This window comes from Nothobranchius furzeri, chromosome 3, assembly GCF_043380555.1.
Source record: "Nothobranchius furzeri strain GRZ-AD chromosome 3, NfurGRZ-RIMD1, whole genome shotgun sequence".
NCBI classification, from domain to species: Eukaryota; Metazoa; Chordata; class Actinopteri; order Cyprinodontiformes; family Nothobranchiidae; genus Nothobranchius; species Nothobranchius furzeri.
The window spans coordinates 77,504,217-77,527,466 of NC_091743.1; the positions used below are offsets into that span (position 1 = coordinate 77,504,217).

The window sequence follows — 23,250 nt, forward strand, 5'->3', positions numbered from 1 at the left end:
AACGTGTTATTGGAGCTATGGAAACCCATTGTCCAATATTTATATGGTGATGGCGCTAACCAGTCAGCCAAAGGGACATCCCCTTGGCAAAGTAGCCAAGGCGCATGATCACTCGGGACACTGTGACAGGACGCTCACACTGTCACAGTAAGCTACGTAGCCACAGCCGCCCTGGGGCGGTCAGACAGGAGCGAGGCTGCCATTTTGTGCCATCGGACCACCACCAACACAGGCAAGTTGGGTGAAGTGTCTTACCCAAGGACACAACAGCAGAGCAGGAATCATTCTAGGGCAGCATCTGTCAGACTCCATTGACTAATCATGTCTGGACAGATTTTCTGAAACTTTGAAAGCATCTTGTAGATTTTCAGCCTTTCCTTTGGTTGTTTATTGAATTTCTGGCTTGCAGATGCCGGATGCTTCATATATTGTTTGGTTGTCAGTCTGATGTGCAGAATGCAGAGAATAATTTGGCTTCAGTCTGAACACAGACCTTCCAGATTTCTGTTGGTCTTTGTCCTTGCAGCTGTTTGTTTGCGTTTCTGACGGTTGGATAAAGAAAGCCAGCAGTCCTCTGAAACGCAGCACCACACATGAATAAGCATTTCTGCTTTTGTCAGACACTTCACCCGAGTGTTTCTGGACACAAACAAACCGTTTGGCACCAAATGAATGTTGGCACCGTGCACCAGGAGCTGAATTACAGCCTCAGAGACTGAAAGGATTCTGTCAACCTGTCAGCCGGAGTTCAGCATTCCCGCCACCTCACCAGCACGTCCAAACCTGAGGATGGTGTAATCTGCTCACTGAAACATAAACCGTGTGTTGTCTTACGACATGTAAACAATGAGAGGTGTCACATGCTGATGGGTTTCATTTGACTCTAGGGAAACAAACATCTTCTTACAGCAGGAGTCACCAACTCCAGTTGTCAAGGGTGTTTCCTGCTCCACCACACCTGAATGGAGTTGTTAATCCCTCCTTAACTCTGCACAGGCCTGTGAATTACTCATTCATTTCAATCAGGTGTGTAGGAGCAAAGAAACAACCAACGTGCAGGATGGTAGCCCTCGAGGACCGGGGTTGATGACCCCTGCCTTTGAGTCTCCATGACAGGAAGTTGCAGCTCTTCATTCAAACTGCTGTTTGACCAGACGTCCACCCGGTTACAGCAAGCTGTTCTTCAGTAAATCAGAAACACGTGTTGACCCAATCCAGAACCGTTTGGGCTGCTTGCTGGTTCTGGTCTAAATTTGACAGAAACAACTCTACAGGCATTTTCCGAACTGCAGCGTTATTGAGTTTTAATTGTATTTTGGTTGGCCAAAAGGGCGACTGTGGCACAAGTGTTAGGTGCTCGCCCTGTAATCAGAAAGTTGCAAGTTCAAACTCCCCTCTGTTTGTTGCTGTCGTTGTTTTCTTGGGCAAAACACTTAACCCACCTTGTCTGCTGGTGGTGTTCGGAGGGGCCGGTGGTGCCTGTATACAACAGCCTTGCCTCTGTCAGTGCGCTCCAGGGCAGCTGTGGCTACAACGCAGCTCATCACCACCAGGGTGTGACTGACTGATTGTGTTGTAAAGCACCTTGGGGGGTTCCAGGACTCTAGAAGGCGCTATATCAAACACAGGCATTTTAATTTACCAGTCTGAGTGGTTTGTTTGTGTGGAGTTCTGGAATCATTCAGGATGTGGACCAAAACACCTGAACCAGTATAGTCTTCTTTCCAGCATCACTACTTTTGGTACAGCGTGGGTTAACTCAGCTCACCTCAGAGAAAGGGTGTGTGTGTGTGTGTGGGGGGGGGGGGGGGGGGGGGGTCATCTGTATGCTACACAGAAGTCTTAAAGATTAAAGTCTCATCAGTTGTCACACACACTATCATGTGGTGAAATGTATCCTGTGCATGTTGACCCATCCTCCTGGGGAATGCTGAGCTGCAGACACGGATAGTTCAAATAGTTCAGGAACTATTTTGTGGTTTTTGACACTTTGGGTCAAATTGGTGTGTTCTGTCCACCATCAAGAGCTTGAGCAGAAGGACTGAGCAGATCCTCACCTGAAGTCCTTGACACAGAACCACTCAGCCCCTGCTGCAGATGGTGAGTGTTTAGAGTGAAGCGCTGCTGCTGGAACGGCTCGGGTCATTACAGGAACATAAACTCAGAGGCGGCGAGATGTCGGGATAATCACGTTCAGCACAGCAGACTGAATGAAGGTTCATCTCTGAGCAGCACGAGGCCTCGATTAGTCTCAGAGATGCTGACCTCTGAGTGTCAAATCGGTCTGATTAAGACTCAGCAGCTCTTTATGCTGAGAGTCCAGTGTGTGTGTGTGTGTGTGTGTGTGTGTGTGTGTGTGAGTGTATTTGGCAGCTTCTGTCTAAGAAGCGTCTGAAGTAAAACCAGTGTGTTACTGAAGCTTTGTAATAAAAGATATTTAACTGCTTGAGGTAAAATGGTAAATGGTCTGTTTTTGCATAGCACCTTCGTAGGGATCTACAGCCCCCCCAAGGTGATACACAAAACAATCAGTCATTCACACATTCACACTCTGGAGGTGGTGAGCTATAATGCAGCCACAGCTGCTGCCGAGCACAGGCACCACCGGTCCCTCCGACCGACAGGCAAGGAGCGTTGAGTGTCCTGCCCAAGTACACAACAGCAGCATTCTCTGGTCCGAGCCGGGATTAAACTCGCAACCTTCCGATTACTGGACAACCCGCTCTACCTCCTGAGCTGCTGCTGTCCTAGGTGGATGAATGAGTCATTTCATCAGCAGCTACACATAAAATAAAACATTTGCACAAAAGTGTTTTAAGATCATCAGGTCTATAAGCGAATCTCTAAGAGCTGCTTTCTTTAACAGCAGGGGTCTCATTTATAAAACATTGCATAGAATCGTTACTAAAACCGTACTTAAGCTCAGCAAAAAAAAGTACTTATGCCAAGTAGGTTTGTGATCTGTAAAACATGGTGTAACGGCATGAAGGTTCTCTGATTTGTGCCAAAGGTCACAATTGCCCAGCTGGGTCAAGCTGGGTCAGACAGTACTTTGAATCCACAGATTAAACCCAAGGAGCCACGATGTCTGCTCAAGATCATAACACCAGTATCTGCTGTTCCGTCCCAAGAAGGACACTTCAAGCCACGATGATATAATTAGATACTAATTAATAAACTCATTGTTTTTTTACTGTTTAATATAATCATCATAACATGATCACTTGGTTCAATGTAAAGGTATTTTAATTACATGAAATGGATTATTATGCTTTGGGTATAATAATGATTAATTATATTGATGTCTGAATGCTGGTGACAAGCCTTACAGATTTACCAGCTCAGTGGCCTAGTGGTAGAGTATCCACCCTGAGACTGGGCGATCAGGGTTCAATTCCTGGTCGGGTCATACCAAAGACTTAAAAAAATGGGACCCAATGCCTCCCTGCGTGACACTCAGCATTACGGGGTTGGATTGGGGGGTTAAACCACCAAATGGTTCCCAAACGCAGCGGTGTCTGCAGCTCATCGCTCCCCCAGGGGATGGGTCAAATGCGGAGAACAAATTTCGCACACACATTAGTGTGTGTGACAACTAATGGGACTTTAACTTTAACTTTTTAACTTTAGATTTACTCTCAGGTGGAGCATCAAAGCATCTGCTTTTAATGTCATGCCTAATACTTAAAACTTTATTGTTATTGTTTTTTGAATGCTTTGCATTAAATCTGCCGCATGTTCCCGTCTTCTTCCCGGCAGCATACATGTCAGGACCCGACCCCCAAGGCCCCGCCCAGATCCCCACGCGGGGCCGGCATCCCCCACAACCCGAGCCCCCAGGCCCCCACCCAGACCTGCTCAGGGGCAATGCAGCTGCCAGGCAGCGACCCATGGCCACAAATAAACATTTGAAATTAGTTGACTTAATTTTTAACTAGAAAATTGTCCCCAAAGTAGCTGCCGGCTTCTGATCTGCCGTCCTTTTGAAAATATTGCGGCGTATTTTGGATAATTTTTGACCAAGGCTAGGCTACAAGACACCTCCCGTGTATCTTTGCTCAGCTAGCTAAACGGCTAACAAACGGAGAACACACACCTAGGTAGAACAAGAACATTATAACACGTGTTGGCGGCTCCTTATCTTCTAGGCAACCGGCGCGGGGCCAAGACATAAAGGCGAGGCTCCTTGGCATTGAGAAACACACTGTCTCTCAGCTGGCCAGGGAATTAGGATTCCCCCTGAGGAGCTGGCCCAAGAGGTTTGGGAGAGGGAAGTCTAGGCCTCTCCCTGAAAATGGGAGCAAAAACTAGTCTGGCTCTCAGTCATGGGGCGTCTTTCAAACGATCTCTGCATGCTACTGGACAATGAACAACATGATGTACTCACCACAACAGATATTGGTAAATGAGGCGGTCCGCTGTTGAAGAAGGTGAAAATACATCCTATTTCTAAATGAACAACTTAAATACATATTTCTGCTCCTGATCCTAACAAAGCCCAAGTCCTAATAGTCCAGAATAGATGTAAGTCGTTTCAAACCAGCTGTCGCCATCTTGTGACACTCTGTTGCATCATCCCGACCACCAGACGAATAGAGGGCCCTGTTTGGCCCAAAAAGTGGATAAAGCGCTGTGATTGGTTCACAAAGCAGATAGAGCGATATGACTGGCCCACTATTAAGGACCAATCACAGCTCTCTATGTGTTTGAAACCCCCTCTAGAGAGCTGTGATTGGCCAGCCAGAAGGCTGCTAGGAGCTGTGGAGATTCCAGTGGAGCGTTCCTAGACCAAACTTTGGTCTAGTTCACTAGGCTAGTTCCCTAGCCTAGTGAACTCGGCTAATGCTAGTGAACTAGGCTAGTTCACTATAAGCAAAAAGAAGCGTTGTGTTAATATTTTTGTTCGGTGTATGTTTGTCTGGACCAGAACCAGTGTGCAGTTCCACCTTCATCTCCTGGTCCAGAGCAGATGGACCATGATCCTGATGATGGATCTGTGTGGTTTTCCTTCAGGCATGGACTCCTGCTTATGTTGTTCTTCACTTCCTGTCTTGATGTTCTTCTGAGGTCTTCCTCGCTTCTGGGAGTCAGCTGATAGAACTTCCTGCTCTGTTCTGTGTTGGATGACTCTTCTCTCATCTCTTAGACACATCTATCAGCAGGTTTTTGACGTCGGAAATGAAAGAATATTCCTTTTCTCCCCCTAAATTGAACAAAACTCCACATTTCAAATCATTTTTAAGTGATTGGACCTCCTCCGTCTGGTCTGTTGATGATCACATTGCTCTTCTGCGCCATCTCCGGTTTCGGTTTGATCGTCCTCAGAGGACAGGCTTCACTTTTCCTCCCTCCCTTCTCCTCCTCCTCATTATTTACAGTTCTGTTAGTATTCAGGCCTGAGCCCAGAGGTGTTCTGTCCATAAACAACAGATGTTGAATTCACAAACTCACTCAGCATCAACCCCCTCAGCTCTGAGTCGGATCCAGCTGCTCATGAGCTCTGTGTTGCCGCCCGCTCCGCTGTCTTCCTCCCAGAGCTTCATATAAAACCATTTAAACCTTTTTCACTGGTGCAAACAGCACTACCAGCTAAAGTTACCAGTTATCAGAACAGTAAATCTCAGCTGCTGAATGTGGATGTAAAGAGAAAAATGTCATCAGAAGTATCACTTTCCCTCCAGTATCCCTGCAGAGTGATTTTACGTAAAAGCAGCAACAATAAAAATATCAGCAGCTGAAAACTATAAACCTGGGAGCAGCAGAGCGACTTCATGGTGTGTTTAAAGTGCTGCTTGAAAATATTGAAATCTGCAAGATGTTGTGGGAGAAACTGCAGTCAAGCAGTTAAAACGCTTGCTTCCTCAAACGGACGTCCCTTATCAAAGGCTCCCTAAACTGTTTCACTTCTACATTTATTACAGGAGCTGATAAAAGTTCATGAAGCACATAAACAAACAAAAGCTTCTTTTTTATGAATGCTGAGTCGATGATCCTTCAGGAGCATCACGTCATTTTTTACTGACAGACCAGAGAAACTCTGTGATAAAAGCATTAAAAATGACCCTGGCTCCTTCTGATTTACATCAGACCGATCGTGAGCCTCGTCAGGATGGAGAACCACATGCAGACTCGTTAACGGTCCCGCTCCGGGCATCCCGACACCGCTGCCGGACCAGAACTCATTACGGGCCCTGAAATAAATCATGCTGTCTACTGGAGTAATAAATCCATAGAAACAAGCAAACAAGCTCCTGAACAAGCAAACAAAGCCTTTAACACTCAATCAGGATGAATCTGTGCCAAGTTACCATCTGTTTAACACAAGGGCTGCTGCCTTGCTCAAGGGCACTGGTGGCGGGGCTGAGTGAGGATTTTCTCAGTTTCACTGCTCAGCTCTAGGTACTCTCCAGGAAATAGTCAGTGTTCAGAGAGGAGATTGACCAGGATGACGTTTAAATTCTCTCGCTGGAATAAAACTCGCACTTTACCCAGAATCCTTCAGTAAACAGATCAGCTGTTGACCTCCTGACTTAAAGAGCAAACTACAGGTTAGAGACTCCCATGAACCAATGTTTAAAGAAACACAATAGAGACTTGTTTTAAACATTTTCATGTGAGGACACCAAAGCGCTTTACACTACAGTGTAGTATCATTCATCTATTCACACACACATTCACACACTGGTGGTGATGAGCTACGATGTAGCCACAGCTGCCCTGGGGCGCTCTGACAGAGGCGAGGCTGCCGAGCACAGGCACCACCGGTCCCTCCGACGATCACCAGCAGGCAAGGTGGGTTAAGTGTCTTGCTCAAGGACACAACAGCAGAAGTCTCTGTCCGGAGCTGGGGGTCGAACATGCAACCTTCCGATTACTGGACAACCTGCTCAACCTGTCGAGCTACTGCTGCCCTGCAGATGCAGGGATATGAAATTTTGGGCCGATACCAATATCCAATATGTAGCGTCCGGAAATGGTCTGTTTTTCAATCTGCAGGTCACCTCTTCAGTATCGGTCATTTGGAGACACAAGTCTCCAACTGGAGCTCTAATCTACAGAAGAGACTGATGCTTCAAGGCCCTTCCAGACTCACTCTCATGTAAGACTGGTTTTTATTCACAGCACAAGACAGAAGAACTTTTAAAACTTATAAGTTAGATAATCGTTAAATAAATGTTTGTTTATTGTCACTCATAATAATTATAATATAAATGAAATGCTTTCATTAATCTGTGCTTGAATGACTGAAGTTTGAAATGAATGTTATGTTATTATTACATTGATTTATATATGGATCAGTAATGTTGATTGACAAGGCCATCACCATCTACACTCACACAAGGACAAAGTAAAGTTAAGTCACACAGATATTTCTTTGCCCCAGATCCGAGCACCTGGTATCTGAGAAGGCGTGTTTTCTGAGGTTGTCTTGGTAATATTCCTCAACATTTCAACCTCCGATTGGCCACACAAATCATAACATGAGAACATTAAAACAGAATCACTCTGGTGATTCAGCAGTTCGAGTTGGAGTCACATTCCAGCTCTCATCACTCGGCATTCAGTTCTAGAGGAAGCTACAGAAACGGCCGTCCGTAGTGAAGTCTCTTTAACTAAGAAGCAGCCTTTGACACGCTGTCAAGGTTGTTGCAAAGCGGACACAGCAAACCGTTCCTGCAGAACAAAGCTGATTTTGTTCCGACTCCTTAAGAGTCTAGACGCAAACGTTTCCATCCAACCTGTGTGCCTGGCGACATATCTGGACTGGAGAAGTCGGTGCTGTGGTCAATCTACTGGACCTGGGTGCTCAGAGGTCATCCGACCTCGATGACCTCCATCTAGATTCATCCATCACAGTAAATATTAGTTAACTTGTCATGTTTTAATTGTTTGGACAGTAAATTCTTACTTTTACAAACCTGACTCTTTCCTTGAATCAAAACAAAGTGTTTACAATCCCTGAATAAAACAAAGAATCCTAGAAACTTCTGATTAAACATACAAAGACCAAGCAGGTTGATATTCTATATTTATAAGTAGAGGTAATATATTCAGCTCTTAAAGCACTCAATTTACCAAATCCTACAAATATTAAGATCACTTTTGTGGCCGAAAACCGACATTTGCCGATACCGATATGCTGACATTAATGCTTCTAAAATCAACAGATTTTGTATAGAATGAAAATGACTAAAGTTGAATTTACCGTATTATGCACACACAACACACACATTTACGCTTCTGAGATGATTACAATCCCTGTTCACGACTAAACAATCACACATCACCCTCTGAAACAGGCAAACAAATGGTGACAAGATGGAAAAGATATCGGTTGTTAATATTGAAATTTTATGTTTATTTATTAGCCAAACCAAGTGGCGTAAGCTGAGGGAGTCCAGTTAGCTTAATCCAGATACAAATCTGGATTCTACTGCGGCTCTGACACAGAGGAAACTTTAAATGTTTATGATTCTACTTCTGATGAACCAGATCCATAAAGTTATGTTTGCTGCTCGCCCCAGAGAGCAGAGACAGACCAGAGGGAGAAACCATCGACCAAAGCAGAGAGATTGTGGGGGGCAGCTTGTGTTAACCATGTTAGCTTAAACTGTTGTGCTAGCATCACAATATTGTACCAGTTAAAGTAGTATTGGTCAGTTAATATAATATTAATACTAATGAGAGTCTGTCAGCTGTCTCATACTCGTTAATATCCGTTTACCTAACATAGTTTAGCTTAGAGAGAGGTAGAGAGACGCCTGTCATCCAGTTCTAGAGCTCAGGCGGGTTTCTGTGAGCTGGATCCGACCCATTTTCCATGTTATGGATTTTATAACAAAATATCCACAACATGCTTTTCTAATAGTATTTTCGGACATCATTTTATATGAATTATAAAAAAAAAGTAACCTGAACGGGCCGGGGAGCCTGAAAACTCCGGTATGGGCTAGTGCCTGGATTTGGGATTGGATCCTGATGAGAACTTCCTGTGAGGTTCATAAAACCTTCATTTGACAGTTTAGAAAAAGGTCTGTAGTTTGATGCTAGGTTCAGGGATGTTCCTGTTCCGATGATCTGTGGAAAACAAACACCCACATTCCAGTCACTCTCCTCTGAATGCAGGTTTATATTTAAATGTGTTTTAATAAGTGGATTAAAGAGTTTGGTGCAGGCTCTGGGTCTGATGTGGACCCGACCCGAACCTCGTTATAGTCACTGGATTTCTTCTGCTTCTTCATGCCGCTGAAAACAGCCTGCAGACAAAACCTGAAATGCTTTTCATCCCAGCGAAACGTCCAGTCTCCTGTGAAAGTTTCTGATGAGCTTCGCTCGGAGCACTTCAGAAGGAGCGCTCTGATGTGTGTGTTTATCAGTGGGGGGTGTTCACACATGGAGGGATACTCCCTGGGGGGTGGGGCACGGGGCTAATGTTCAGAGACAGAGCAGCCGAGTGTGTTTTCCTGACCAGGACTCGAGTCCTGCTTCACCGACGGAAGGATGCCTTTTACGTCTCTGTGGGTCGAGATGACGCGAAACAAAACAGGAAATGTTCAGCAGAAAACTGGACTGAGTTCTATGAAAACAGCTATAAGCACCATCTCTTACAGCCAAGTTCAGTTCTGTTCATGCCCCAGACTCCTAATACCTCCTGACCCAGGTTCTGACTTGGATCAGAAAGCAGACTGACACGAACATCTGAGCTGGACAGGAAGTGATGTCCATTGTTGTTAAAGCACCAGTGAAGAAGACGAAGGCAGCATCAGGCTGACAAGTCGTCCCAGAGCCCCAGTTTAATGAGCAGCAGAAGACAGGAGGGGTTTGTGTGGATAGTGAGTCATTTTGGATGGTGAAAAGTTTGTGTTGGAGATCTTTGTCTGCTGTTTACTCCGTGTCTGCACTGCAGAACTCTTATGCAGATTTCATTTCTGGAAACTGAAATATAAAAAAAATGTTCAACACAAACAGAAAATAAAGCAAAAAATAATTAGTTTCACTTTTAATGAACTGTTTTGTTTACAGAATGTGGACAAAAATGAATTCAGTAAAAAACAAGTGAATGAATAATCAAGTGTATAAATTAATAAAACAGCCTGTCTCGATCCATTTTTCATGGATCGTTGTTTGTTCCTGAGTCTGTATGTTAATGAGTTCTGACCTGGTATCTATCTGCACAGATTTGTAGCTCATTAAAAATTCAGAGCTGTGTTTTTATTACAGAGCTGCAGTTTTCATATGGGGACAAACTGTAGCTGCAGCGACCACACAGCAGGGGGCGCTGCTACATCCACACAGCAGGGGGCGCTGCTACATCCACACAGCAGAGGGCGCTGCTACATCCACACAGCAGGGGGCGCTGCTACATCCACACAGCAGGGGGGCACTACACTCTCCACACAGCAGGGGGTGCTGCACCATCCACACAGCAGGGGGCGCTGCTACATCCACACAGCAGGGGGGCACTACACTCTCCACACAGCAGGGGGTGCTGCACCATCCACACAGCAGGGGGCGCTGCTACATCCACACAGCAGGGGGGCACTACACTCTCCACACAGCAGGGGGTGCTGCACCATCCACACAGCAGGGGGCGCTGCTACATCCACACAGCAGGGGGGCACTACACTCTCCACACAGCAGGGGGTGCTGCACCATCCACACAGCAGGGGGCGCTGCAGCTTCTCCATCACTGGCCATTAAAATAATGGACAAACCCTCCGTGACATCACCCGTAGAGTTTTGAGGCTTCTACTTGAAGCCTAGTGGGCGATTCCGATCACGCCATCTTGACACTACCGGACAAAACAAAAATGGACAAAGAGGTGGAGCTGAAAGCAAAATTTTGAGGATCTCAGGTCTCTATTGATCCCAGCCACAAGCTGAATGAGCTAACTGAAACTAACGGTGGTTTGAGGTCGCTTTCACCCAGAAAATTGCGGTTGAGCGACTCTAACATGAAGCAGGCATCAACTCACCGAGCTGCAGAGCTTCTGTGGTCTGCCCTAGAGAGCTCCACAGCCAGAAAGCTGAGCATCATAACGCAGTGATCGGAGCAGGGCGCCCAAGCCGTGTGAGCCCACGCTTTGCTCCTCAGAGATCTGTGGGGCTGCCACAGTGGCGGAGTCTCGGCACCCTACCCTACCAGCACGACTTATTTCAGCCTGTATTGACCAAGCAGCCTTTCTCCATATTCAACCAGCAAAATAAAGTACAGACATTTAAGTTTATTACTGATAAAAATGAAGCAGAGACTTCTTGAATGTTGTAGTCAATAACCACAGTGTGCCCTGTGTCCATATAATCCCATGACTAACATCAAACACAAACACACAGAGGATCAGGAGTTAAACTGGACTGGATCAAGACTTTAGACAGTGTGGACAGAAGTGATGTAAATAAGACGCCATGTCAGTTTTTGTTCTGTCTAGTCTGCTTTTATCTAGTCCCAGAAGCTAAAGAACAGAACAGCTGCAGGTCTATAAAAATGCACCTGGAATTGTCATTTTTCTAGATATTTTTACAGTCCATAAAATTTTTTAGACTTCAGACCAAATTATGTCATTAACAATCTGCCGGTTCCATCAGATCAAGGGTCAGAAGATCACCAGTGTCAGTCTAAGGGCGATCAGTCCATCCAACAGCTCCCAGATCAACAAAAATCCAACATGAGCCTCATGGTGGCGCTACAGAAGGCTGTTGTGGGTCAGTCTCAGACAAACGTGAACCTTGGAATTTAATTCAAATTTAATGTGTCCAACAAATGTTGACGTATTTCATTTGGGATCAAACGACTCCACTACAGAAACACTGGTGACACAAATAGTTCTAAAAGCAACATAATTAGGAGGAGAAGAAGAATAAAGGGTGAAATTATAATGACATCACTGTATAATGAGCAAAGGAGACAAAAAAGGAAACATGGGCTTCAAACAGGGGTGCAGTGACTCAGAGAAATAATGAAATCATTAATGAGAGCACACAGCCGAGGTTCCGTCCCAGATGATTATTCTGCATATCTGCTGGGAGTTTCAAAAGAAACAATGGCTGCTGTGGAGCCTTTTTATTCTTTGTTCTTTGTCCTCCAAGCTCAAGCTGCTGAGCTGAAGCACCGCTGGAGTCCAAACGTTTGTAAAATCTTGAAATGGCAGCTCCTTCCTTTGTGTGTGCAGACGTGAAGCAACCTTCCTGTCCTCAGTATCGATCCCAAACTCTGCTGTTGTGGGAAGGGTTCACAGAGGTTTAACAGAAAAGTCGGCCTTCAATACAGTCAAAAGTAGAACAGTTATACACCTTGGGCAAAAACGATTCTGAGAATCAGTCAAGCAGTGTGAGCAGACCTGACAGAGCGAGAGCTCGGCTGCTTTCATTCCTCTCATTGTGAATCCGACCGCTCTGGACTGTCGGCACCACCGACAGTCATAACTCCATTAGAACCCCGTGTACCGTCAAAGAGTCCTCTGGTATGACAAAGAGCCAGAAGATTCTGGAAATTCAGACTACGTCACTCCATGGGCCCTGGATCATTCCAGCACCACTGACTAGTGTGGGGGTTGGACTAGAAAGTTCCTGAGGAACCTATATGGGACCACCTGAAGCCAGAGGGCCTCAGTCCACTGTCTTATGAACCAGTTAAAGGTGGAATACAATTTTAACACAGAAACCTGCTGCAGCTCCTCAGAACCATGCACAACCAGCCAATCAGAGATTTGGATTTTCCTGACAGGAAGTGGGTGTGGCAGCAGACAGCTGCTACTAGTGATGAGAGTCATGGTTCCTTCTAGTTCACCTATCGGAACCGTACCTGTCGGACCTTGTTGAAACGCACACATGGATTTTTGTTTTCCCCCAAAACAGCATTGATGTGATGCTGCAAGCAGCCAATCAGGAGCAATAAAATCGACCTCCCCTTCTATAGCCCAATGGTGCGTTAGTCAGATCTAATAACAGCTGATCTGATTGGCTGAACTAGAAAATCAGCTGGCGATCAGAATCAAGATGGTTGGCTGAACCTGTGAACGCTGGTTCACGAATGCACCACAGCCAAGCAGCTGGGACACTTTCCCGGTCCTTGAACTCACCATCGTGCACTAATCCACAGCAGTGTGGAAGTTATCCTTCCAGAATTACTTTCATTTTTTCACACACACACACACACACACACACACACACACACACACACACACACACACACACACACACACACACACACACACACACACACACACACACACACACACACACACACACACACACACACACACACACACACACACACACACACACACACACACACACACGGAGCAACAGGTCGTACGTGTGAATATGGACAAGCATCAGCGGTCTGACCCACTCGTCCTTGATTCGCCCGCTGACTGAGCTGGAAAACATCGATCACGTGTCCTCTCAGGACAATGCAGGTGGGTGTTCTGATCCAGAGGTCTGTGGCTCCTGGAGAACGTTTGGATGGACAGTTTGTTGGCTGGAGAAGCGTGGTGTGACAGAAGACGCACCTTGCTGAGTCAGACTTTAACTGGATGTCAGAGGAAACTTTTTCTGAAACACTTGGGTTCGTCCGCTGAACTCGGACGGATCGATTCATACTCCATCACTTATTCTTCCTCTAAAACCAATAACATTGAATTGTAATTAACAGGCTCTCCATGCACTGATCTCTGAGGTCTCCATGGCAACAAGCATCAATGAGTCCTCCAGCGCAGAAGAAGTGTGCACACGGCAGTGACCTGTTTGTGGTGAAACTAATCTGAAGACCTAAAGTCCCATTAGTCATCACTCACGAGTAAAATTCGTCTCCACATCTGACCCATCCCCATGGGGAGTGGTGAGCTGCAGCTGTGGCTGCGCTCGGGAACCATTTGGGGGTTTAACCCCCCATATCCAACCCCTTAAAGCTAAGTGTCAAGCATGGAGGCATTGGGTCCCATTTGTAAAGGATTTGAACCATGATCTCCCAGTCCCAGGGCAGACACTCTACCACTAGGTCACTGAGAAGGCCCTAACCACCATAAATAAAGCTCCCGTGGTTCTGATCTGTAAATCAGCTCATCAGGTTCCACGTGGACTCCAGTTCTCCTCAGAACCCACACAGAACTCGTTTTACACCCAGAACCCAGAAGTCGGACTCCTCTCGTATTCAGCACCTGAAACTACAGCTGTTAAAACCGGACATCCTTTGGTTTGGGCCAAGCTGGTCAGATCCAAACTTACTGGTTGTTTGTCTAAAAGTTACATCAGAAATAAAATTTTTACTCAGGATTAGAGCAGATTATTGTTCTGTTATAAATAATCCTGTGAAAATCCCTAAAACAGGACTTGATCAAACTGTCAGACATTTTTCCAATGTTTGCACAAACAGGCTTTTCCATACTTGTCTCGATAGGTCAGATCAAAGTTCTGGTGCTGCCGAGTCAGTCTGAGGTGAGGAGAACCCGAGCCGGTCAGAGGCAGGCTCACGTCGAAGCAATCGCTGCATGGCGCGAGTCTTCGTGGCGCTTCGCAGCAGATGTGACCGAGAGCGTAGCTTAACAAAAGAGCCGATTAGAAGCGCTCGTCGTTCCGCGTCTGGTGTGTTCCGGGCGTGAGCCGGTCTGAGTCGAGGAATTGGAGGAATCCACCCAGAAAAAAACATGGAGCAGCAATGCTTTGGTTTTAGAAGCTGCAGACAGAACTTTAGACAGTTTTATTCTGAATCCTGACTCGCCTGCTCAATGGTTAGATGAAAAAGAAAAACAGTTATTTTCCTGAGATTTGATGAAGTCATCAGGAGATGAGCTCACGTGTGTTTAACACCATTTCTGAGTTTGTTTCTCTATCTAATTAGTTTCTGGGGGTTAAAGTTCAATTTTCAAAATAAAAACTGGATATGAAACCATCCCACACCTCCAACTAGACTCTGCCCAGCTCAGGCCAACTCTTCTGAGATGACCTTTGACTTGACCCCCCCATCATCATCATCATCATCAGCTGTTTATCCATCAGAACATGAGAGTAAGCTGAACTCTTAAAAACAACCTGGGTGCATATTGTTGTTTATATGGTGTCACTAATCCTGCCCATGCGGACAGAGGGGTGTAATTAGGCTGGTAGCAGGTTCAGGTGCTTTCAGGAGATAAATGTGTTTTGTTTTTATCAGCCGTGCTGCTGGTAATGGGAGTTAATGGGTAAAGCCTCATTAGGCGCTCACTGTATTCTGACTCCTCCGTATGACACAGTAAAGGGACACTGATGGATTCAGAGGACATGGGGACATAAGGGTGTTCTCCTGCTTTAGCACAGACTTGAGTTACCCGATGTTTGACTTCAGTTAAATCAAAAGGAAACTTTTTAACCCATAAATTAGCAGAACGAGCTCTTTAGTGGAGTAAAGGCCTCCGCTCAGCCTGATGAACCCAGGTCAGTAAAGCCTGTCCAGCTGGAGGCCCTTCTGCAGCTCATGAAGGTGTGTCTGCATGGATGAGACCGCTAACTGTATCAGGTCTTAATGAACCTGCCTCCTTGTGGGTCAATCAGCTGTTCTGGTGCCTGCTGACAGTTCAGGTTTGTTCTGCTGATTCCTCCCACAACCACCAGGACATTAATGTTTACCAGACACACACTTTTCACCACAACACCTAGTCTTAAATAAATAAATAAACCTGCACGACTCCTCAAATGTTCTGGGGTTTTATTTAGAAACAATCTCAAAGTAGGAAGTACAGCCATAGAGGAGGTGCACCTTTACTAGAATACCTTTGCACCCTCTTCACTGAGCCACCCTAGGTGCTGCGGAGTAGACACGGTTCTGGGTTTAAGGGCTGATCTCTGACGTGCTAACCTCAGCTTTGACCCCTAATCTGATTTATCTAACCCCTCCCCCAGAGCTGAAATTAAAATCTGGACCTAAGCCCTCTGTTAACCCGAGTTCTCCTGGTGCCATTGGAGGCGGTCCACCTTAAAGCTGACTCCTTGGTGAAATTCTGCTCTGACAAATCTCTCTTCAAGTCTTCTCAGATGGATTTTGTTTGACTCAGACCTGCGTGTACAACAGAGACACTGTGGGTCTCATTTCTATCTGCAGCCTCATGTGCAAAAGAACAACCAGCTTGTTGTTCAGCGGTTTAGTCTGACTGCATCTCCTCTGCCCGCATGAGCTCCTCAAACGCTCAGACGTTCATTCAGCTTTCGGAGGAAAAGCACCTGATAACATCACCTCTTCATTCAGGTGTTTTTATCAATGAGTCGCTGAACCACAAAGCATCATGTCTGGACTTGCTGGAACTCTCCTGAGGCTGAGCCTGAGCCTCCATCCATATGATGATAGGAGGTCGGGGGTCCAGCGCTCCACAGCGTTGTAAGGATGGAGGTGAGGGAAATGTAGCAGCTGTGCAACAGATGATTTTCTATCACTGGGGAATATAATTAACTCCTGCTTTCATCCCACTAGCGTCATCAGGGGGCGGGGCTTACCTCACACCTGCCTTCCTCTGCACCTGCCTCATCTCATTTCAGCCTGGACCTAAGGGTTTTTTAATGTCTGTTGGTTATGGAGCAGAACAGGATTTAGTCTCTGGTGATCTGAGGTCCAGTTTTAGCTGGTTCAGCCTCCAACAGTTGAGCTCAGCCCACCTGAAGCTCACAACGGAACAAGAGGGCCCGCTCTGGTTTATCTAAGAAATATGAAAGATCAGGTTTTTATAACTTACACGATTCTGAAAGTAAAAATGTCTGCCTGACAGAGGACTTATTTTCAGCCGGACTAATAACTTTAATAACTTAGTGATGGGTTGTTAACAGACTGGGGAAAATGTAGGAATTTGCATTGCTATTGGACTCTGGTGCTTTCCAAACCGATTCTTTATCCTGATTATGGCGAGTGTGGCTCGGTTCTGATCACCAACTGAAGGTGCTTTTCTCCGCTCAGGAGCAGCGGGATCAAACCACTCATGACCTCCAGAAGCCTCTACATTTGGCTAAAGACTGTTTTGTTGTCTTTAGTTTCGGGTGTTGGGGTCTTTCTGTCTTCTTTATGCAAACTTCCATAAACCTGTTGCTTGTCCTCCTCACATCAGGGGAAGAACCACCGTGTTCCTGCAGCTGCAGCAGAACCTTCACTCCTCAGAGGATTAAGTTTTTACAGCAGGATCCGAACACCATCCAACAGGTCCGCACCCAACTTCACACGCGCGCACGCACACGCACACAACAGCAGCAGAACCGCGGCGTCATTGCAGTGTACGCGCCTGATTTCGCGCGTACATGCTGTGATTTGGTGATGAAGATGAGGATGATCAACCGTACCTGGAAGAGGCGCAGGATGTTGGCTACCATGATGGAGACGGAGCTGGCCGACGCTCCGATCACACCCACAACTTTCTCTGGTTTCACGAACACCGGCGGCTCCCCGTTGGTGCAGCGAACATCCGACGTGTCCTTCTGGATCAGCGCCTGCACGAATGTCAGCGACTGCTCCAGCGCGTACGTGTCCCGGGAGCAGGTGTCCAGGACCCGCGCGCCCAGCGTCACGTTGGGCAGCAGCTCCTCGTCCCCGTTAATCTGGTCCAGCGCGTACATCATCGCCTCCAGTCGGTGGATCCCGTTCTCCTTCTTGATGTCTCCGCACGGCATCCCCGGGACGCCCCTGGCGTGCACCGGGAAAAGCCCCCCCAGCGTCACGTCGCCCTCCACCCGGATCGAGTGCGGCGCGTAAATCTCCTGGGATCCGACCGCATCCAGCAGCACCTGAAACACCCACAGAACCCGGAGCTTTACGCTGGATCTGAGCTCGGGGGGCCCGGTCGAGTGGCTGCCCATGACTGGATCCGCTCCCTCTCCTCCAGCTGAGAAATCAAACAGCCGCGCCGCGCACCGGAAAAACGCGCAACCACCGCTTAAAACTCAGTTAGAGGATTCCCAAAGATGCCTTCATTTCTGTTGGGAATGCTGCTCCAAAATCCCGCAGACCGACAATCCACATTCAGTAACGCTTCATTCCCGCAAAGTGCGCGCGGAGCCGTCGCACGCCGCCGCCGCTTGTTGCTCCAGAATCCATCCCAAGATTCCAGCCTAGAAACAAAGACTCCGTTAACTCCTGCAGGCACTCCTGGCATTCCGTGAGTGGATACGTAACATCCCCACCCAGCCCACGTCCGAGTCTTATACCATGATCCCAAAAATGCAGTGATGAAGAGGAGGAAGAAGAGGTGTCACGCAGGTTCGAGCCAGAAAAACAAGACGAGGACCGCAGAGCTCCACACGAAATCACTGTGATCTGCTCACCGCCGAGCCGTGCGCGTGTCGGAGTGCTTGTGTGAGTCAGGCTCCTCCTCACCCACTCCCCACCGCTCCCCCCCTCACCTCAGACGGTCACCTGTGCGCGCGCTGCGGCCGGAGGAACCGGACGTGTTCAGCTACTCAGAGTCCGAACAGGAGCAATGAACGCCGGAAGAGTACGCACGAGTCGAGAGGAGCCCTGCGCGCGCTCCGGTACATCACACATGCACAAACGTGTATGCGCACACTACGCCTACGCACGTTAGTGTAATTGTCAGTGTGAGAATCATGTTGCCAAAACAACCTAAAAACCCACAATGGAGGAGGATTCTGGTTCCGTCTTCCGGAGGCGAGAAATTACAAAAAAAAAAAAAAAAAAAAAAAAAAAAATCTGCAAAAGTCCAAAGAATAAATTATCAGAACCACGGAAAATAAATGTAAGAGGGATGAATCACGAGTTCTGGGATGGATCCGGAGTTCTGGATCAGGAGTTCTGGGATGGAGCAGGCCTTCTAGGATGGATCAAGAGTTTTGAGCTGGATCAGGAGTTCTAAACTGGATCAGCAATTCTGGGATGGATCAGAAGTTTTGAGCTGGATCAGGGGTTCTGGGATTGATCAGGATTTCTAGGATGGATCAGGAGTTCTGGGGTGGATCAGAAACAGTGGCGGAGCCAGAACGTAGCAAATGGGTGGGCCTAGAAAAATCTGGATGGGCCCAATTAATTTCAAAGCTCACGTAAATGTGCACTGTGCGCGTGCACGTCTAAATTACATGTTTAAATAAAATATCTCAAGCCACAAATAATCCTTTAAGATTATATATTAAATACTTATTCCATGGATCTCTGTTAAATTTCAATTTTAAGGACTGTTACCGACGCTGGACTCCCGCTCAAGACCTGCACACTCTCTCCTGTGAACTTTCAGGTTGGACAGGTTCTAATCTCAGCCAGACGTGCTGCCGTGCTCGTCTCAGCGTCCTAGCTGCAGGCTATCAGCTAAAAGCTGAAGATTCAAAAGACCGCAGCCTGCCAGAGGTCACCGCATGTTTCAAAAATCAGGATTTTTGGCTGATCTTCATGTTCCAGATAGCTCAGGATGCAGCAGGAGGTGGTGCAAAACCAGAAATCAGATCAGATGATTCTCAGCAATCGCGCCCTCCACCAGGGAATAATCAGCAAGCACAATCCAAGCACACGCGCACACACACACACCTTGACTAAGCAGCGTACACCTCCGACCACACCCCCTCTCCTCACCGGCTCTCAAGCGCTCTGTCTCATTCAGGACCACGGACAGAGACGCGCCAACGCGGTTCTGGATGACTCATTACCTCCGGGATCTTCTACCTGAATCTCCGGTCCAGATAACAATAAAATGAACTGAACCAAATTAAATGGCCTCAGAGGACTAAAGCAGACCTGACGAGATACTCGGATGAAACGATTCGTTTACTTTACCAGATTAAAGTAAGTGCGAGGAAATGCATCAGATCAAAGGTCCTTGCTTGTCCGCTGCATGCTGTGCGTCTGTCTCCCCCTCACACCCAGTCCTTTCTCAGTTTACACCGCTGACAATATCAATAATGTCATCCCCACACTCCGGGAGATGCCCGGTTCAGCTGTGAGAAGTCCAGGGCAGGAGGACGCTTCTGAGAAAAAAGAATCATGAACCTCACTGGGTGGCAGGGATGGCATCAGAATGTTTTCTCTGCAGTAAGTTAATAGTTGCTTAGTGTCAGTAAGCCGGTGCCAATTTGCATTTAAGACCAAATTACAACTCCAACAAGCAAACTGGAATATTTATTCACATTATGATTAAAATTAATACCAGAAATAAAAGTTAAAGTATTTTTATTACACAGTGAAAAAAGTGCACATTCATAAAAGTCATAATTTTATATTGAAATTGTTGTTACAACATAATGCTATAGCAACACCAAGCTACTGCCTGGCCCTGCCCCTGGTGGGTGGGCACTCTGTCAGATTGGGTGGGCCTGTGCCCACCCAGCCCTACCCATAGCTCCACCCCTGATCAGAAATTGGCTAAATTGTGACACCTGGGTGAAACCAAGAGTGGTTTTGATCCGGTTCTTATTCTGACAAGAACGTCTCAAAACATTTTAGATTTTCAGCCTTTTGTCATATGAGAATCCCAATCTCGTGTCGGTGGAATGCTTTAAAAACTCTGGAATGCGTCTGAATTCTGTTAATCAGAAAGACGGGAGACAATTTTAGGAGGAGTTGGACGTGACAGGAAACTGCAAACAGACATAATAAAGATACTTTGGGACTAAACAGCAACAAGAATCTATGGATGGCTGCGTGGTTTGACTTTGACCACTTCCTACATCCCACCTGGCCCAGTCACACAGCACGGAGTGTCCAACTCAAATCTACAGATCCCAGTTCATCCCAGTAAGAGACTGGTTAGAGATGGGAGGAAAAATGCCTTTCATCACCTGTTTCAGGTACGGTAGCAAATCGAAGAGCAGCATCTGTCGTTTAGCTGAAGGTTGAAGCAAGGTGTAACGAAAGACTCCAACTTGTCAGCAATGTGTTGGTTCTGATTCCGACCGGATAAAACGGGTCAGAAATCAATGACTGCAGGACTCCTGGGAGCTGGTGAACTGTAGAAAAGGTGTGTGTGTGTGTGTGCACAAAAACACATCAGAGAAAACAGCAGGATGTTTTATCTGCTAAAAATAAAGTGGGATATTTAATTAAAGCAACCAGAGTGAGGGAGGCTCCTGCAGCTGCTACCCCAGAATCAGGATGTTAAAAACATACTGGTTCCAGTTTAACAGAACTCACAAAACGTCCTTCAATCCTTCACAATGAGAGTCTCAAACAAAATTACAACAATGTATCTGAAGTTCTGAAGTGTGGATCAAGGGTGCGAAAGGGGCGTGATCAACCTCGGTGTTTGTGAATCGAGACACCGTACGCACTTGCGCCACTGGTCGTGATAGCGCAGTTAAGGGGTGTAAGGGTGGAAGTGTGAGGATTGGGATTGGGCCTCTGTGAGCTCTGATCTCAAACCAGCAGAAACGTGAACCGGACCTTTGAACGATGAGAGATAAATCTAGAAGATCCTTCCACAGGAGTGCCTTTAAAGCTTCTTTCCTGAGTATTTCTCTTATCCAATGGCACCATCTAGTGGCTGACAAGCATATCACACAAAGAGTCTATAGCTCTGTTTTTTTAAAGGTGGCGGCTTCACGTTTCTGTTTATAAATGTGCTTCTGTAGCGACAAACAGCTAAAACACGTTGTTTTACAAGCATTATTCTCATGTCATGTTGTGTTTTCATATATTTATATTTTAGAGACTTACTTGTCTGTGAAAAGTTCATCAACTCTGCCTCAGCCGAGGTGTTCCTTAAATCTGAAGCTAGTAAGCGGTAGTCTAACGCTATTGGTTAATTCTGGTTGGCGCTCAGTTTCCTATTGCACGGAACTCTGCGGGGCAGGGGGTGTGGTTAGCAAAAAAAATAAAGACATATTGCTTATATTATGTCACAGAACATGATGAGATAATCACTTTCACGGATTTCTGAAAAATCATACATCATTTCTGAAAGGGGAAAACTCTGGAAAGCAGCTTTAAACCAAAATCATTAAACCTTGTGGTTGTTTCTGTTTTAGTTTTGATATAAATTACAGAAAATAACTTGTTCATTTAGTCTGCTTGTCGTCTATAAGAAAATAAAACCTTGTTACACATTTGATTTGGTATAACACAAAACACAGCAGGGACCTAATTGCGTCCACCTTTATGGTAATGAAGTTGGTGCTGGTCCAGCAGGTCAAAGCGCCAACATCATGAACACGGTCTCAGTTGGTTAGCTCCACAAATCCATTAACCACACAGATGTGTCTGATTCCAGAACCTGGAGGAACAGCTGGTTCTGATTAGGAACAACCGCCTCCCTCATAGGTGTGGACTTTTGTTGATTAAAACAAGTACGTGAGAGCTGGATTTACAGAAGGAAAACGGCTCCGTGAGAGACAGACATGAGTAAAAGCCACCATCAGCTCTCCAGAGACCAAACCTCCTTGGCTGCAGCGACAAGTTCTGCTCATTAGGAGCAGAATCGGTCCTGGTGGAGTCTCACACTCACCAGAATCCAGGTTTAACATTTACCTTCAAGTGGTGCAGGAATCAGAACTGGTTGTTTCAAATCCTGTGAGCCTCAGTTTTTCCTCAGAAGTTTAAAGAGTCCAGTTGTCCACATCTAGGATGGAAACCACATCGGTCCTCCGGGATCCAGGGTTCAACCATCAAGTCCCGTGTCCAGCCTCTTGGCACACAGAATCTGAGAAATTGGAACACACTCAGTCGGCCATCTTTACGGTTCTGTTAATTTTCAGGTAACAAAGCAACACATTTATCCAGAATTTTAGACGTTGGTTCTTGTTTGAGTTCATGTTCCGGACAGGAGAGTTGATCAAAGACAGTTTTAGCAGAACAAACCTCCAGTAGTCTTGGAGGAGGAACGCTGCCATGTCGCGGCTGCTCCCGTTTTATAATTTGTCTTTGTGTTTTTGTGGCGTCCTGCCTCCGAAGACACATCGTTGTGTTGCTCCAGCTGCTAACCAACACCGTCAGAGTTCTGACAGTCCACGATGAGCTGAAAGAAGTTCAGCAGACAGACGCCGCCTGATCAAACACTTTGCATCATCTCACTTTGCTCCAGTTCTCCAGTTAACAGAACGCTCAAATGCATCACAGAGTCATCTGACGGCCTGCCGCGACTTAGTAAGTGGAAATGTCATCCCCCTATTAGTCTGAGAGCAACCAGCGAATCTTAGAGCGTCTGATCTTCTTTGTACGCCAAACGTAGAGCAGAAAGATCTTAATAATTACACCAGGTCTCTGAAACCTGCTTGCCTTCACAAAGTGAAACTATAAAGGACACGAAAATCCTGCAGCTCAGCATCACTGCAAAGGAAAACCTCTGGATGCATGTCTGAATTTTA

General features: G+C 46.4%; 1 protein-coding gene and 1 long non-coding RNA gene across 5 annotated transcripts in view; both read right to left on the reverse strand.

Moving 5' to 3' along the window:
- Positions 1-18,567, reverse strand: part of grm7 (glutamate metabotropic receptor 7) — a 143,370-nt gene extending 124,803 nt beyond the window's left edge. For 2 of the 4 annotated variants that reach the window (XM_054736915.2, XM_054736916.2), the window contains exon 1: positions 17,296-18,565. In XM_054736915.2, the coding sequence (XP_054592890.1) occupies positions 17,296-17,808 (513 nt within the window). In that variant the 5' untranslated portion in view covers positions 17,809-18,565. Of the gene's footprint in view, positions 1-17,295 lie in introns of all 4 variants that reach the window. The other 2 variants (XM_015958318.3, XM_054736917.2) reach the window with 2 other exon arrangements.
- A 1,538-nt stretch (positions 18,568-20,105) lies between these two features.
- On the reverse strand, positions 20,106-23,021 carry LOC139068938 (uncharacterized). Its single transcript, XR_011520184.1, has 2 exons — positions 22,745-23,021; positions 20,106-22,586 (listed from the first exon to the last, which is right to left on the reverse strand). It is a non-coding gene; the product is annotated as an uncharacterized lncRNA (long non-coding RNA).
- Between the last annotated feature and the right edge of the window lie 229 nt (positions 23,022-23,250).